This window comes from Balaenoptera ricei, chromosome 2 (genome assembly GCF_028023285.1).
Source record: "Balaenoptera ricei isolate mBalRic1 chromosome 2, mBalRic1.hap2, whole genome shotgun sequence".
NCBI lineage: Eukaryota > Metazoa > Chordata > Mammalia > Artiodactyla > Balaenopteridae > Balaenoptera > Balaenoptera ricei.
In genome coordinates, this window is record NC_082640.1 from 81,553,251 (window position 1) to 81,572,338 (window position 19,088).

The window sequence follows — 19,088 nt, forward strand, 5'->3', positions numbered from 1 at the left end:
CTACCACTGGCATTTTTCACAGAACTAGAACAAAAAATTTCACAATTTGTATGGAAACACAAAAGACCCCGAATAGCCAAAGCAATCTTAACAAAGAAAAATAGAGCTGAAGGAATCAGGCTCCTGGACTTCAGACTATACTACAAAGCTACAGTAATTAAGACAATATGGTACTGGCACAAAAACAGAAATATAGATCAATGGAACAGTATAGAAAGCCCATAGATAAACCCACGTCCATATGGTCACCTTATTTTTGATAAAGGAGACAAGAATATACAATGGAGAAAAGACAGCCTCTTCAATAAGTGGTGCTGGGAAAACTGGACAGCTACATGTAAAAGAATGAAATTAGAACACTCTCTAACACCATACACAAAAATCAACTCAAAATGGATTAAAGACCTAAATGTAAGGCCAGACACTATAAAACTCTTAGAGGAAAACAGAGGCAAAACACTCTATGATGTAAATCACAGCAAGATCCTTTTTGACCCATCTCCTAGAGAAATGGAAATAAAAACAAAAATAAACAAATGGGACCTAATGAAACTTAAAAGCTTTTGCACAGCAAAGGAAACCATAAACAAAATGAAAAGACAACCCTCAGAATGGGAGAAAATATTTGCAAATGAAGCAACTGACAAAGGATTAACCTCCAATATTTACAAGCAGCTCAGGCAGCTCAGTATCAGAAAAACAAACAACCCAATCCAAAAATGGGCAGGAGACCTAAATAGACATTTCTCCAAAGAAGACATACAGATTGCCAACAAACACATGAAAGAATGCTCAACATCACTAATCATTAGAGATATGCAAATTAAAACTACAATGAGGTATCGCCTCACACCAGTCAGAATGGCCATCATCAAAAAATCTACAAACAAAAATGCTGGAGAGGGTGTGGAGAAAAGGGAACCTTCTTGCACTGTTGGTGGGAATGTAAATTGATACAGCCACTATGGAGAACAGTATGGAGGTTCCTTAAAAAACTAAAAATAGAACTACCATATGACCCAGCAATCCCACTACTGGGCATATATCCTGAGAAAACCATAATTCAAAAAGATTCACATACCACAATGTTCATTGCAGGTCTATTTACATTAGCCAGGACATGGAAGCAACCTAAGTGTCCATCGACAGATGAATGGATAAAGAAGATGTGGCACGTATATACAATGGAATATTACTCAGCCATAAAAAGAAACGAAATTGAGTTATTTGTAGTGAGGTGGATAGACCTAGAGTCTGTCATACAGAGTGAAGTAAGTCAGAAAGGAAAAAACAAATACTGTATGCTAACACATATGTATGGAATCTAAAAAAAAAAAGGTTCTGAAGAACCTAGGGGCAGGACAGGAATAAAGACACAGATGTAGAGAATGGACTTGAGGACGCAGGGAGGGGGAAGGGTAAGCTGGGACGAAGTGAGAGAGTAGCATGGACATATATACACTACCAAATGTAAAATAGATAGCTAGTGGGAAGCAGCCACATAGCACAGGGAGATCAGCTTGGTGCTTTGTGACCACCTAGAGGGGTGGGATAGGGAGGGTGGGAGGGAGACACAAGAGGGAGGAGATATGCAGGTATATGTATATGTATAGCTGATTCAGTTTGTTATAAAGCAGAAACTAACACACTATTGTAAAACAATTATACTCCAATAAAGATGTTAAAAAAATAAATAAATAAAATAAAATAAAATAAAATAAATGGCTTATGAAAACATTTCTTATTCCAACAAAGACTAAGATGGAATGATGGTCACTTTAGAAACTGAGGAAATGAATGGCTAAGGAAAGCATGAAAAATACATCTGATAAGAAGGGACTCATATCTCAGGGGAATACTGCATACTGGGGGAAAGAGTGTATTTTTAGCAGCAAAATAAGACCAGATCAAACAAGATTATACGGACATAGAGTGTGGAGTTTTTGTGGAATAAGGCAAAAGATAGGATATCAGGCACTGAATAAAAACAAAGCAGAAGAAAACAAGGGGAAACAGTAAAATTAGCCATGGACAATGGGAAATGGAAGCCTGTAACTGACCTTTAAGAGTTGGATTAAAGGGAAGAGAAAATATATATACACACATACTTTCATACCTACACACATGTACTTAGAGTAGGTAGAAAGATAATAGGGTGTAGCTAATAGGATCCAAGCTGATGTGAAAGGATGGGAACTGGTTATGTTATCAAGAGAGGGTCTCTGGCCTAGGTAAACAAGGAACTAGACATATGGAGAAGGTGGTCTGAAGAACAAGCAGAGCTCAATTACTGGAATTAGGACGGAAGGACAGAGTGGATTCAGCAGTTTGGGAGACTTCCTGCTAATCTATTTTAAGTGTTTCTAAACTTTTCAAATCTTCTACAACAAACATATATTATTTGCTAAAATGTATGTATGTTCTGATAATAATAAAATGTATGCTCACTGCAAAAGTAATTTATAAACCCAAACAAGCATTAAAATGAAAAATAATTTAATTTTTCAAAGTTAGGTATGGTTTGATGCATGTTCTTCCAGTAATTTTTCTATTTATAGCCATGATATCAGGCTTTTGCAATGACGTGAAAAACAATAAACATTATTTTTATATTACTAGTGTGATTCCAGAAAGTAAGGCCATTTTTATTGTTTCAACACTGCTTTAATCTGTAGAAATGATTACTCTGCTTTCACTCAGGTAAGACTTAGTAGCCAAGTACAACCTTTGGACTACAAAGAGGAAGATGCTCATATTTTAGACATAGATTTTGTTAAAAATTCCTGCTCTGAGAAACTGGAATTTAAAGTGAGTTGCCCTAATATATCACTTTCTGAACAATTAGGACAGGGAATGAACTGCCTTTTCTATTGATAACTACATGGGGAAATTAAAATGAGTCCGAGAAACAAAGCAATCAAGCCTCCTGCAGAGAACAATTACCAGTGTTTTTGGACCACCAAAATTCCAATCTACAAACTGTTAACACTTATAACAGCAACAAAGCTTGACTGTCTCCATTTGCCACATACCTTTTCTCCTTTTCCCTCTCCTATGTTAACCAGCAACTTAACTAATGAAGTTCTATTTTTGTCTGCATCCTGTGGGCTTCCCTGATAGAACTATGTAAACCATCTCTTTCCTATACTTGAAAACAATCACATTTAGATAATTCCAGGAAAAAAAGTAAGCTTCTTGTTTTCAAGCATATTTCACATACTTGATGCATGATTTTAGAAATCTATTTACTGTCCTCTAAGTATCATTTTGCTATTTCTGGACAAAAGCATCAGAAAGATTTGCAGAGCAAAGATTAGGTACAATGTGACCTTTGAAATTGGTTATAAGCATGAGGACAGAACAATGGTAGAATAAGTTCCTGAGTATAAAAACAGACATAATTTCATGACTGATTTACTCATTAGACTAATCATTACATAAGAGTGACTGTAGAAGCTAAAATTACTCGGGTAAAATTTTTTGTAGCAGAAAGTGCTAACAGAGACTAAAAGTTATGTGCCTAAACATGGAAGACTGTAAGTAATTTGTTTTTACTTATATTGTTTTATAACAGGTACTAATTACCAGTGACCTAAGTAACTTATGGATTGAGTCCAAATAAAGAGGGTGGAACAGTGATAAAATAGATGGTTCAATAATTTAAGGAGAGGACAATATAGGATATACACTCTGAAGTACAATGTGGTTCCATGCCAATACATGACATGGATCTTGATCTGATAACAAATTAGGGTAAATTTGTCATGTACTATATAAGTATCACTTTTTCTCCAATTCAAACTTTGAATGAAAAAATATATATATACAAATAAAGAAGGTGGTATGAGATGAGTAACTTATTAAATATAAGTGGCCAAAAATAATTTGAATTTCTCCACTGAGAGAAACTTTAGGCATTTTAATCTGGAAAGTCTAATTCTTACCAGTTGGGGCAGAGACTGAGTTCTTATAAATCTTCTGACAGAGGCCATGAAAGAACAGGAAGAAGGGTTAGGATATTATAAAAGGAAGAGAGGGAAAGGGGTGACCCTCCCTCTTAAAGGGAACCCATTCTATTTTCTCTTGTAAAACCAAGAAAGTCAATCATGTAGCTATGGAAAGCTGTGTAGTGAAAGTAGACAATCATAAAAAAAATAATATTTATGCATCCAAAATGGTTGAAGTGCTGTCTATTTGTTATCTCATTTGATTCCCTTCCAAATCCTCTAGAAATATTAGTATATTCATTTTGTTTATTGGAAAACTGATCTGGCAACCTGGCAAATGAAGTTGATATAGCCCACTAGGTAAGTGTTGGAAAAAAACATTTTACTATGTAGAAGGGCTCCAAAGAAAGATTCCCCAGGCACCTAAATACATAAATAAATAAATAAATAAATGGAACTTAATGACAGAATTAAAAAAGCAGATTCTGTGGAAACCTAACAGGTATGTTTGGGATCCAGTTAAACTCCATGGGCTTGGATCTTTGGGTTTTCAGACCATTTTCAGATATGACATTTAGACTTGCCTTCTACCTAGTGTGGGCATTGAGGGTAGTAATCAGAGACTAAGCATTTTCAGACCTTTATATATTTTTTCAGGACAGAATTATTGATCAACTTTAAAATTTGAAAAGTATTTTAATTAAACATTTAAAAATAATAGAACTAAGCTCAAATTTATTATAATAAATGTAAACTGAATCCACCCATAAAAAGACAAATTCTGAGATTGAATTTTAAAACTAAGCTATCTGTTTTTATGAGATATGCATAAAACACATTAAGATTTAAAGAAAGGGCTAGAAAAGTTTCTATCAAGGAAGATATTAACCTAATTACTTCAGTGAGCTGTATTAATATCACAGAATATTTTTAAGGAAAAAACATTCAAGAAATTAATAGGTTTGCTACCAAAAGTTGAAAGAAACAATTTGATTGCTACCAAAAGTTGAAAGAAACAATTTATCAGGGATATAGAAGTCCCAAAATTTATGTACTGAAGAGAAAAAGCTCATATGGGATATCTACAGTGTTGATCATGTACTAAGCCATAAAGCAATCTTCAATTAAATACCAAAGACTGAAAATACAGTCCATGTCCTCTGAACATGATGCAGTAACAAAAATAAAGCCTTTATCTCTGGAAGAGTAATGAATATACTTTCTAAATAACTGATGAGTCAAAATATTAATCACTGGACAATTTATGAAATAATTCTATTTCAACAACAATAAAAGCACTATACATCAAAACTTGTATGATGCAGCTAAAGTGTGCTGAGAGGAAAATGAATAGTTTAAAATGCATTTGGTAGAAAAGACAAAAAGAAAATTAGGTTATACAAGTGTGGTAAAAATATAAACAACAGCAACAAAATGATAGATACGAAATCTTTGAAATGTAGAAGGAGGAAGAAAATGAGGAAGGAATATACAAGGGATGGAAATATTCTCTTTTTAAAGCTCTGAGTGCTGGATATAAGGTGTTTGTATTGTTATTTACTCCCTTCATTTATGTTGTAGATATTGTTTTCTGTGTATGCACTAGTTAATAGCAACAATAAAAATTAACAAACTACATATTCAACTTAATAAGTTAGAAAAATAGCTTCAGGGAAAATATAAAAAGTAGAAGATGAATAAGAGCAGAAATAAATGAAATATAAAACAAAGAAACAAAATATGGAGTCAACAAAACAAATGCCAGAGAATCTCTTGCAGTACTGATTCTATAAAAGAGAGAAAAAAATACAAATAAATAATAAGATGAAAACAGCACAAGCTTTTATAAATGATATAATTATATGGAACAATTTGACGGTATTAAATTTGCAAATTTAGAAAAAATGATAACTTTCTGGAAAAAATATAAATGATTAAAATTGACTCAAGAACAAATGTTTAAATAACATGGATAGAATTGTTATACTACATAAATTGATTTAGTAGTCATATAACCACCCTAAAAAAACAAAAACAAAAAAAGTACAAGACGGTTTTAGAGGCAAGTTTTGTCAGTCTTCAAAGGTTAGCAACACTTACTTTATGCAGATCACCCCAGAGAAGTGGAAAAGGAAATCTTCCCTACTTATTTTATAAAATTAGTTTATTCTTGATGCCACAATTGTTCAAAGACATGGTAAATCATAGGCCATTTTACTAATGAATATAGGTGCAAAAATCTTACATAATTAGCAAACATATGAGAAAATTGAGGCCAAGGAAATTTCAGTAACTTGCCCAAGTTCCCTCAGGTAGTAAATGGTGGACTTGGACCGACATTTTTCTCAAGCCAAGGACCATGATTTCCTTCTCTTGAAGAAGGAAAGAAGCAGGACCAATAGCAATACTACTTGTAAACAAGAGATAACCTGTACATTTGGTGTCATTGCTGATGACTCCCCTGTCAGTACTCCCTGCAATCTGCCCCTCAGTTGCAAAGGTGACAGGGAGGCACTGGGCTTAGCAGGTACTCTGGATACTTCATCCTAAGTCCCTGTCCCACTGCCCTGACTGCCACTGCTGTGCCTGGCAAGACATTTCTTTAATTCTCTCTCATTGTGAGATAAGTATTATTATTACATTAATTTAACGATGAGATAAACAAGTCTCAGGGAGACAAAGCATACTGATAAGAAATGAGTTCTCAAAGGCAATAAGAGGTGGAGCTGAGATTCAAATTCAGGCCATATCACTTCAATACTTGTTCACGTGGTATGGAAGGATTCCTGTTCCTGAGCGGGAGTCTGGAATCCCTGGGTGAACTGAGCCTGCAACTTCCAGATTGAACCCCAGGCACCAGACAGGTGTTCTGACCTGCTTCCTCCTTCCATGTATCTTTCTAGGTCATGCTAGGAATAGGACCCAGGTCTGATATCCTGTTTATCCCCACACCTAGTTCTTGCCAGTCCCTTTTCTTTGGCCTGAATCCTGTTATTGGAAGAAGGACCTCTATCCTCCTAGACAAATCAACCCTTTATGAGAATTGACACTCCCTATAAGCCTGCCCTTAGGCCAGCCTACTAAACATGGACATCAACCCAGATAGAACAAACAGTGTTCTAGAATCTCTTTTAGCCTTGGTGATTTTGATTCCTCACTCTACCTGAGTTTCTCATAACCATCATCTAAGCCTGTCTTAGTCTAAATACCCCTGCCTACTAAAAGCTTCCATCATGAACTATAGCAACAGTGGGTACAAAAGATAATATCTCAGCTCCTCTCTCACTATAAGCATCATGACAGCAGGGATTTTTAAATGAGTTGTTCTCTGCCTTATTTCCAAAATCTGAAACAATGCCTGAAACACAGAAGACAGTCAATTAATATTTGTTGAAACAGTGAACGGATTTACTTTGATTGTGCTACTCTTGGGTCTAAACCTAGGAAACTATCACTGAGAAAGCAAGCACAAAGCTGAGCAGTGTAGTGCCGGGCAGATTATTGTTGTGGTATATGGATACTAGATTGTTATCCTGTCTGGTGTTATTAAACCAGATGGGAATATTTCAAAGCTGTAGTACTTAAGGGCTGATTAGACTGAGATTCCCAATCAGTCCCAGTAGCTCCTTGTGGTGACTGGGAATTGGTGATGGATGGGGCACCTGGCAATACTTTGCCCACTGCCAACAGTGTGTCAGTAGACGTGATGCTGGCTGACCCACTGTCATCTTGCATCAGACTTTATAGCCCTATCCTTCCTTGGAAGAGATGACTGAGCTTTTTACCGCACATCTCTTTAATTCAAATAGAAGGGCTACCATTTTCCACATGGCCAAGCCTTTCTTCTTCATGTAATGGCAAATATTTCCTGCTTCACATTGAGGGTGCCTGGGACTCACGGAACTGGGAAGTGGAAAGTTATTTGTTCCAGCATTTGTGTTAGTTGCCCATGTAATGACTTAATGTGACAGCTTGTCAAGAGTGACATTTAATATGCCTGTTGTACAGAAGTCATATTTCATTTGCTTTTTGAGACATGGGCCCCAGGGATACGGGCTCTATGAGTTTTAGAGGGAGCTGATGAGTTTTAGAGGGAGCTGTTCATCCACTCAACACCCACACAGAAATATCTTCTACATAGGTCTTCTGAAACTAAAGAAGCAAAATGATATGTTTAAGTAAAGAAACAGTAGATCAATAGCTAATTTAACTATGAAGTGAGGGTGTGGTCTCTGTCAGAGCCTCGGAAAATGTAATAGCATTCCTCTAATTTCTGTCGCTTTCCTCTTCACTTTTCATAGGAATGAGTATTTGTGCGTTAAACCAAATAGCAAATTTTAAAATGTAAGAAAGGAACAGTCTAGGAGTCAATAAAAACCTTCCATCTTGATTATTTCCTTGATTATTTCCTCAAAAGCAAAAGACTGGATACTTTGAGATTCAGCAAGCAATATGAGGCTTTCTCATATACTAGAGAATGTTTACTTTCTCTCGTGTCCAAACTATAGTGAACATATTACATGGCATCATAAACCCAGTAGATAAGAATAAGCCCCTGAGAAAGCAGCCATATTTTAAAAATCCTACGGCACAATAAAAAACGTTCTGAACTTGCTGTAGCACCCAGATATTCAAAGGGACATGTACTATTGCTGATGTAGTACTTAAGGGCTGATTGGGTTGGGGAGCGCAGCTTGCTGATAGACACCTAGGAAAGGCTGGCTTTGGGTGGAAGACGACAATGACAGGAAGAAGAGAATGAAAAATATAACTATAAATAATGGTGTTTAAATGGCAAGTGCATAGAAATTTAAAACAAGTAATAATAGTGGCCACATTTTTATTCTCTAAGAATGACAAATTCTCTAAAATTGGGGGAGGTAGAGTACATAGTTGCAATAAAGGAGGGCACAGATAAACTGTCTTGGACAGAAGCCCCAGCAGAGGGACTTTCCTGGTGGTCCAGTGGTAAAGAATCCGCCTTGCAATGCAGGGGACGCAGGTTCGATCCCTGCTCAGGGAACTAAGATCCCACATGCCGCAGGGCAACTAAGCCGGCACGTGCCACAACTACAGAACCCGCACGCTCTGGAGCCTGCATGCCACAACTAGAGAAGAGAAAACCCGAGCACCACAACTAGAGAGAAGCCCGTGCACCACAACGAAAGATCCTGCATGCCTCAACGAAGATCCCAAGTGCCGCAACTAAGACCCGACGCAGCCATGAAAGTTAATTAATTAATTATTATTTTTTTTAAAAGCCCCAGCAGAGTGGCTGTGCAGGACGCAGTTACAGTGGCACAACACCCACTGCTCATTGGAATCACCTGGAAGTTTAAACAAAACAAAAAAAACCTCTTCTATCCAGGCTATACTTGAAGCCAATTAAATCAGAATCATGGGAGTGAGACTCAGACATAAGTATGTTTTAAAGCTCCCCCAGTTGATTCGAATGAACCAAATTCAAGAACCCCTGACCTCCTTGTACCTTCTAATCATGCTGGTTCTTTCATTCAACAAGAATTGACAAAGCATCTATCTTATGTCAGACAGTGTACTAAGCAATAGGGATGAAAATATTTAACAAGAACAACAAACACGATATAGTGCTACCTTCATGGAGTCTAAAAGGAAAGGCTTATGCAAAATAATCAAACTGTAGTAACAAAAATAATAAGAACACCAGCTTGTAATTATTGTTTACTGTACCCTAGGCTGTGTAAGCGTGTTAAATATTCATCCACTCCCTTAATCTTCTGTATTATTATCGTCTCACTATACACATGAAAGAACTGAGGCTCAGAGAAGTTACATAACTTACCAGACACAACAATGCTAATTTAGTGGCACAGATGGGACTCACCCCAAGCAGCCTTCACTCTTAACCATGCTATACCATACTATACTATGGAGGTCATGATTAAATGCTAGAAAAGCCCAGTGGAAGAAACTAATAATTGAGCCAGAAGGGGAGGAGGGTGTTTGGGAAAGCCTCCAAAAGGAAGCAAAACGTGAACTATGTAAAAACTCAGCAGGATTTTTAAGGTAGACAGTAACAAGCAAACTGAGTTAGGATGAAATAGCATTTGTAAAGATGGGAAGGTGCATGCATATTTGAGCAGCACAGGATAATGTGTATGATCGTGCAGCTGAGGCCCTGAGAAAGTTTGTTTAGGGTCAGACTTTCCCCATGTTCCCAATTATTCCTAGAACTGTGGAATGAACATAACAAACAAGCAGCCCAAGCAGAATGCTTTTCCCCAGACTATGATCAATGCATAGTTAGTAAGTGACTCTGCACCTACCAATTCCTCGTTATTTAGAGACGTCCTAATCACCATAGCCAGGGAGAGTCCAGATTTCCGGGCAGCCAGGGTCTTAAAAAAAAAAAAAACAAAAAAACACAGAATTATGAGGTGACTGCTATGTACCTATTACTCAGTAGAAGGTGAAAATGTAAAAGTATAGACTATCACTATTCACACTTGAGTCAATAGGGACCTACCATTTTCAGTAGTCAGCCAGTTCACCCAGAAGGTGGAATCGTAGAACATTAAAGCTGAAAAAGTCCCTTTAGATCCTCAAACCTAGGCTCTACATTTTACAGATGGTAAAACTGAGGCCCAGCAAGGCAGGCTTGCAGCCCAAGGTTTCTAGGCTAGCAAGAGGCTTCTAAGACATTGTTTTTCCCCAAGACGATCATAATCACATTCCTTCATAAAACATAACCACTGATACAGGGCCAGCTGATCTGTCTGATAGCCCTGAAGCACAACTGGTACTAGATGATTCTTGAGTTGTCCACAGTTCCCTGAAATATGCTTCCATATCTGGCCAGAAGATTTTCTTCCAAGTGTCCATTTTATCAACTGAGAATCATCGTTAGACTTGTTTTCTTCACTCAGTGTTGGTAACTTAGGTGATTTTAAATAAGAGTCACACCCTTTTAGTTTCCCCTGTAAAATAGAACCATTATGCTTCTCCCACCTGAAACATACACAATATAATATAGTCGGATGGTGCTATAGAGAACTCTGGAAATCAGGAGTTCTATATGGGAATATTAAATCTTCTCTCCCATTACGAACAAAGGGAAGTCAGAGTGGAATAATAGATCTGGTCAGAAATATATCTCCTTGGAGCTACAAAGCCGTTGTGCCCCGTTAGGTTCAGTACAGTCCTAAGTGAGGAGGTGACTCACTCCTTGCTTGTAAACTCCTACCATCTCCACTCCTACCATGTAAACTTACACAGGACTTAGCTCCAAAGATGATCTTCCATCTCTGACAACTGCTGTCCCTAAAATTATGTTTTTATTTTATTTTAGTCTGTATTTGGACCTGTTGTTTATTAAATTGGTCTTTCAGAATTGAACTAGATGTTAAATTCTTGGAGAACCCAAACTTCTTACTCTAATATGTCTCTTTTTATTTCCCCATCTTGCTCTCTTTGATCCCATGAATAAGAGCAGTGTACATTTGAGAAGATTGCCAAATATTAATTAAATAAAATGAAAGTCACTCACCATGGCCTGAAGTGTCCAAGTGACAGAGAAAACAAAATATAAATAGTTAGACATATGACAGGTGAGAAAAGAGTATAATAATGTTAAATAAGCCTAACACTTGAAAATAATGTCACGCTATAATGGCAGGAATCTGAGCTAATTGTACAGACATATCATGCTTTCCAGCATAAGATTTTTCCAGGCAAGATTTTGTCTTTCCTAATTTAAAACTAAAGTGATGACCTTCAGATGAAGGTTTTCATAGCAAAATTGAAGATTACCGGTATCAAGAAATTGTGCACGTTGTTGCTAAAAGGGAAACTTCAGTTTTTCTGAGGGAAAATATATTTTCATATAATAAACTATTAAGAATATGCCTCCAGAAAAACATGAAAACAATGTGAGTGATAGAAAACATTTCTTTTTCATGTTGATGGGCTATCTGTTTAGAATTTAATACAGACTATTATCAATTCTTTGCATCTCTAAGCAGTCCCCAGCATATTTCCTTATAGGAGAGTTTGTCATTCAGAGTTATGTTCAGGGCTAATAAAGGTTTTAATGACTTGGAAGCCATGGTTTTCTTTGGAGAGTGGAACAGCTTATTAATTTGGCTAGACTTGATCTTAATATATGAGAATAAAGAACTGATTAATATTATCTGCATGCTTCATAAAGTACTAAAGTTTACTGGGTTAAGATGAAGACTGTCAAATCTAGCCTTCAACTGCAAAGTAAACTTGTGGTCATCAAAGCCCAGTTGCAGCAGCCCACTTTGCATGCTGTGTGACTTCTTTCTGCTCAATTATAGGGCCATTTTAACTCAATTTGTAATTTCAACTAATATCAAAAGCTGTCAAAAGGTTACAGTTATTTCCTCCATCTAATAGATTTTAAAGAAATAATAAATATAACACTTGCTAGCATCCGGCTTCTTCTGTGTTTTATTCTATGATATATTTACAGGCTAGGCATTTAATGAGAAGGACAATATGACATCTAATAAAGATAAAGACAACGTATGCAGTCAAAATGAATTAAAACAGGAGTGACTCACCACATCTCGTACAATAGGCAGAGTTTTTTTCCTACGGAGATCTGGCATACTATCAATACCATAAAGTCCCCGCCCGGCTCTGAAAGAGGGGAAAAAGGAATGATTTTAATGGTTAACTGACTCTTTATAAGAAAAATTCCACTCTTTGTAGTAAAAAGGCTGTGAAAAAAGGTTAAAGGATTATCATGCTGGTTCAGACAGCAGCAAAGATCCAAGACTCAAGGACCTTGCCCAAAAATGAGACTACCACACACAGTGATCACTTGCCTTCTTGGACAGTTGCATACTTTGAAACTTTATACATGGCCTGCTTTGACACATTGTTTTACTGTACCACAGAGAGGACAATTGAAATTGTTACATATATGGAACTTTGCACCTCGAGGAAGAAACAGAACCAAACCAGTTTTGGTGAAAGTTTGGTCTGTCTGCAATGGTAAAAAAAAAATTACTTTTATTGTAAAAATACTATCTTTTGTGTATACTGCATCTTCACAGATTGAACTCCAAAGTGGCATCTCAAGGATTTATAGACACATCTAAAATATTAGTGATTATTCCAATACCAGAATTTCCACATATCTGAATTATCTAAAGATAAATGCACAAGATTATAATAATTTGTTATACAAGGATGTTCACTGCAACTTTTTTTTTTGTAGTAACAACAAAAGCTAGGTACCCTAAATATTCAACAACAGTATACTGATTGAATGAATTATAGTATATTATACAATGGGAAGGATGCAATTGTTAAAGTGAATACGGTAAATATATATGTGTATATATGAAAAAATACTTATAGTATGTTAAGAAAGCAAGTTTGTATATTATTATGTTTTGTATGGTCCCACATTTGTATGTGCGTTTATATATGCACAGAAAATTTCTAGAAATATATTCACCAAATTGGTAAACCGTAGTTACCTCTGTGGAGTGAGAGAAATTGGGTGATAGAAAAAGAGAAGACTCTCCCTATGTTATAAATCTGTTAATGTCCAATGTTTTTATAATAAGCATGTGCCATCTTTGCAATTTAAACTAATTTTAAAATATATTAATATTAATGCTTATTAAAATAAGTTTAATAGATTGAATTTGTTTTACTGCATTAAAGCTAGTCTTTTTATACAACCAAAAAGGTGCTAACGTCATTGATGATAGCTACTCCTTCCACTCACTTGAACTGCAAAACCCCTGCTAACCTCTAGCTGAGAGTCAGCTTTTGCACCAGAAACACCACAATTCATACTGCTGGGTTTAGGTGGGCAGCTCTGCCATTGGAATAGGCTACAACAGCCAATAATAGGTTATCAGCATTTTACTGTCTAGTTTTCACTGACTCAGAGATTGTTTCTTCATTTCTGCTGAATTTAACAAAGGGAAACCTTTGTCTTATTGGATCTCTCTTAGTAGCCACAGTCTTAATTCAAATACTTCCAGTTGTACCAATTTGGTGATCTTGGACAATTTACAAAAATGCACCATACAACTCATACAAAATATTAATAAAAGCAAAATATTAATAAAGATAAGATGGTAATAAATAGTAATAATGCCATAAACTACGTCTGAAAATGAGGACCAAATGCAGTAATAAATGTGAAATATTAAAACCACTGCACATGGGTCAGAAGGATGTCAGTGACGAACTGAATATACTTAAGGTCACACACTTGAAGTAAAAGTTACCTGTATATCATAGAACACAGGACAAGAGTAATTATGGGGCAGAGATCAAGGAAGAGGAAAGAAAGAAGAGGGGGAAGGAATAAAAGATGGGAGGGGAGACAGTGTGTGGTAAGGGGAGATGACACCTAAGTAGTCCACCACTGAACCTGTGAAAAAGGAGTTAATACACCTTCCATCGTTTTCTAGAATAATGCCAATTGACACTCTGTAGGTTAAGGGTTGTGATAGTCACAGTGACAGTCAGAGATCAAGAACTGCAATCACAAAAGAATCATTGGCAGCATCTTCTTATGAACTGCAAGAAACTGCAGAGTATATAGGAGGAGGAAAGGGCAGTGAATTTTTTTTTTCTTTGCAACACTCATCTTCAGAAAGACTACTACTCTCTCAGTGTGACGTCTTGCTTCCCTCCTATCCTATTTCCGTATTCTTGCCCTCTCCCTGCCTTGACCCTCCCACATCCCAAACATCAAATATATGGGAAAAGGATTATGTGAGTGGGTTCCTAAAAGGATTTTTCCAGTTTCATTTGCTCCAGTCTAAGGCTCTGATTCCAAGCAGTTTCTATTTTGTGAACAGAATAATAATGGCATAAATGTACATCAATAAATGTCTTTCCACCACATTACATAGCAATCATACTAACTGCCTCCAAATATTTTGAAATGTTTTGAAGTTACTTTAATAACTTTTTAAAGAAACACATTCAATTGTGATAATGGTTGAGAAAATGATTTATAAACTGCCAAGTGTTATATAAATGATGTGTTTTCTTCCTATCAATAACAAATTATTTATTTTCTTTATGTTTTCCTTCTTGTGGAACTTAAATTCCCAAGCCAGCCTAGAATTTTGAGCAACCTCATATTTTCACAAATTCAGGAATCAATTACACATATGTATGTTCTTGAACCTCACACTTCACCCTTATGCTTCTCTTATCAGAACAGAGATATCCAAGAACCCAGGCCAAACTTGAACCCAAGTTAGAAGATATGGATCCAAAATTCATCTCTGTCCCCTCTGAGCTTGTCATTTACTTTCATTAAACCTATATTTTTAAATTGCAATGCAATAAAAATGTTCTCTTAACGTTCACACATAGTCCCCAAAATGTTCTTTATCAGGTTGTGTTTCCTTATAATTTTACATTTTCATCATTACTGTAAGAAGTTTGTATAGACGTATACTTTAATGAGCTTATCCATCTAGTAATAATAAAACTTTTATTTCAAACCTGAATCTTAAAAAAAAAAACAAACCTGCCCTAATAGCCTCACCTCATGAATAGAGAAGTGCTTGGTGAATACTGTGAAGCTCTACACAAATATTTTTGTAATATTTACTGAGAGACTTTCTAACCAGGAGAGATCTGGGAGCGATTAGATAACAAGAAAATGGTGAAGCCTGGAAAGAACAGTAGGTAAGTAAATTATTGCCTTATAGGCAAAAGGTCAAGTTCATGGATATCCGTTAAAGAAATGAGCTAGGCTTGATGATCAGGAGGTCACAGGAAGTCATCAAAACAGGCAACAGCAGACAAGTAATTCTGAAGGGAAGCCTAATTCTAGGGAAGAAGCTGTCTGATTTCAACCCTTTCTGGTATCGCTGATTGGATTAAGCCATCTTTAACTGTAGCAAGCAAACTAGCTAATTCTAGCTAATATTTACGTGGCGCTTACCAGGAGCCAGAGAGAATGCTCTCCATCATAGCCAGTCTTTACAAGCATTACCTCATTTTATTCTCAAAAAATCCAATAAGGTATAACTACAATTATTTCTCTCATTTTATAAATGAGGAAATGGAAGCATAGAATAGTTCAGAATCATCCCAAAGGTCATTATCTAAGTCAGAGACAGCACTGCCAAGATTTGGCTTCCCATACTCTACTGCTTATATGATTACATTATTCCACATTTACAACAATAATATGAGTTGAGGTTTCCCATTAATCCCATTTTACCTTTAAAAATTGAGCAATTTCCCTAGGCCTAGAAATATCTGGCAGAGCTTGATTTCCATTGCAGGAGTGTCTTGCCTCAAACCTCATGTTCTTAATAACTAATATATGTTTTTTTTTTTTTGGTGGGAGGAAATCAGAGGCCTGTCCTAGCAAAGGTGCTGCTAGTATTTGAATTTAAAAAAATGTATTCTAAGGGTATTATCTTCGAATTAGAAACACTGTATTACTGTATAAGATAGTCCCAATCCTTCCCAAGTGGTTCCTCTCCAGCTATTCAAGTGTTCTCCCAAGGAAAAAGGAGACCTTTAGACTACAGGCGTTACAAATGAGATAAAAGTATCAGGAGATCTACAGAAATATCTGGAACGTCAATGATCACATATAATTGACAATGGATATAATTTTACAGGCTAAATTGAGATGTGTTCTAATCCAACATTTGTTCTATTAAAAAGTCTTCATATTTTTCATGGTTTCATTCCTTAGTTCTTTGCATAATCATACTAAAAGAAGTTTACTGAGTTTAATAACATCTGAGTATAAAAGTATATGGCTATATACCTTGACTTGGGTTCAGTTAATTATCTTGTTACAGAAAAAAACACATATCGTCTAAAAGATATATACAGTATGCTGTAATTTTTAAGAAATCTGATACACAGGTAGAAGAGGTAAAGCTGATTTTTACTAAGTACATAGTAATTATTTTTAATCCAAAATTGATTTGATAACATACGGAGTCTCTACGGATTGAAAAAGAACTCTGAGAAGGCACCAGGAGAGTACTGCATGAAAACAATTAAGCAGGTTTCCTGAAAGTATTACTTTCTGATTATGGGACAAAGATGGGCTATTTCCACATGTGGATGCTTGATGCTTAATTGGTAATATTCAGAGACTTGCTGATTTCCATTAGAAATCAGAAAATTGTTAGACTCTGTTTATATCCAAAGGAGTTGTTAAATTTATTGAAGACTACAGGCCTGAAAAAACAAATTATAGCGCTTCTGTTTATTTCTATGTTTCCAAGGCAATTATTGGGCAGGGCTATATAATTAATCTTTTTTAGCATTATGGAATATTAAGGCAATGTAAAGGTTAACAATAAATCATATTAACTCCCTCTCCTCTAATATAGCTGTACTCTCAGGCTTTTAAAAACAACTCTTTGTATTTATTTCATTACTTAATGATGATAAACATACAATGATCTATATTGCTTTTTTTGCTTAACATGATCTATTTTACATACATTTTAACACACTTTTCTTGATGATCATTATATACTTTAATTATTCCCCTGCAGCATATTAGGATATGTTATTCAGGATATTTTCTTTTCATTTTTTTTTTTTTCACCTTCTGGAAAAGATTTCCATTACTGTCAACACCGAATGAGTATTTATGTTTGTATAATTGATGACTCACTCCTCACAGCCAATTAATCACCAATTCCTAATGATTTTTTGATTCTTTATCTCATCAAAACTAAGGCACCATCTATCATAAGATAAAGCATTATTTTATATATCATTGTGAAAAAATCAAATTAATCTCTGACACCATGCTTTCTTAGCAATTAGAATTTAAATTTTATACTTATTGAAAGGGCACTCTTTAAGTGATTTTGTCTATGGCATAGATTTCTGTCGTATGTCATGTACATTTTTCTATATATGAAAAGGAAAATATAAGCAAAACAAATTGTTATTCCTTAAACTTCTCATTCAAAATTCAACCTTTCAGAATTACTCTGCAACCCAGAATTGTCACTGTCTGGGACTTTTTCCAAATTATTGCCCTTTAAGCCATCAAGAGCAATGGTTGATCGGGCATTACGGAAAACAGTGCTCCATTACTGTCTCTTGTATTCCCAGAAGCAGATAGTTCTGCTGCAGATTTCAGTGATGGTGGGCTCTCAACCTTACCAAAAGCATCAAAAGAGACAAACGAGACTCTCATCCTTCCTCCAATCATCACTGTTTTTCTAAACTGAAGCATTAAGAGATTGCAATTGTCCAGCCATACCACTAGCAATCACAATAAAATGATTACACTTTCCCAGGGCACTTTTAACTAAGTTTACAAGCGTGCAGGCTTGTAAACTCTTACAACTGCTGCTTGGCTACCAATGTTTTTAAGACACCATCGGTTATTAAGATGCATCTCCATTTGTTATAAAGTATAAAAATGTGCATTGTAGAATTGATAAAACGATTCAACCGTCTCCCTCTTGAACTCTCCCCTTGACAGTGCCCTAGTCCAGGCTTTCCTATCTTAACTAATGTCTTAGAATTTTTGCCAGCCCATTTTTTACACTGCCAACAGAGTGATTTTTCTAGAACACAAATTTGAAGATGTGTTTTTTTTATACTGAATATGCCTTAGCGCCTACAAGCGCCTACAAAGAACAAACCCCTTTACATCCCAGTAAGGTACGATTTCTCCTCCAGTCTCATCTCTTTCGACTTCTCGCTAGACTTCCTCGCTCCAGTCATCTTGAACTCCTTGCAGATCCCCGGAGGCATCACACTGTTCCCTACTTGTCTGCTTTCACTCTGCTCTTTCCTCTGTGGTACTGGCCTCCTTGCTGAGTGGCCTAAGCTAACACCTACTGACCTCTCAAATGAAACCTGAACAGAATGCTCATCCGTCCATAAGGTAGATGTCAATCCATCCTCCCCATCTCAGCCAACTCTACTTGACTGTGACCTCAACATCAGGATGCCCAGTGGAAGGGGCTGGGGAGTGAGGGGAGGAAAAAGGGGGAGGACCATGCCTCCCGCTTTTCAGTCGTGCTTCTCAGCAGCTGTGGGTTAAAAGTAAATATTTGTTACTGAGAGAAGGATATCCTGCTTTTTGGTTGAACTGGGGCAGAAAAACATTGGAGAACAGTTGTTCTAAGTCTTCTGCCATGACCC

At 36.2% G+C, this 19,088-nt stretch overlaps 1 protein-coding gene across 2 annotated transcripts in view; it reads right to left on the reverse strand.

Annotated features, from left to right (window-relative positions):
• The window catches only part of UNC13C (unc-13 homolog C), a 596,809-nt gene that overhangs the window by 379,928 nt on the left and 197,793 nt on the right, over positions 1-19,088 (reverse strand). The window contains exons 4-6 of one of the 2 annotated variants that reach the window (XM_059915534.1): positions 12,512-12,590; positions 11,473-11,478; positions 10,253-10,324 (exon numbers count right to left, since the gene is read on the reverse strand). In XM_059915534.1, coding sequence (XP_059771517.1) covers positions 10,253-10,324; positions 11,473-11,478; positions 12,512-12,590 — 157 coding nt within the window. The remainder of the gene's footprint in view (positions 1-10,252; positions 10,325-11,472; positions 11,479-12,511; positions 12,591-19,088) is intronic. The other variant, XM_059915533.1, reaches the window with a different exon arrangement.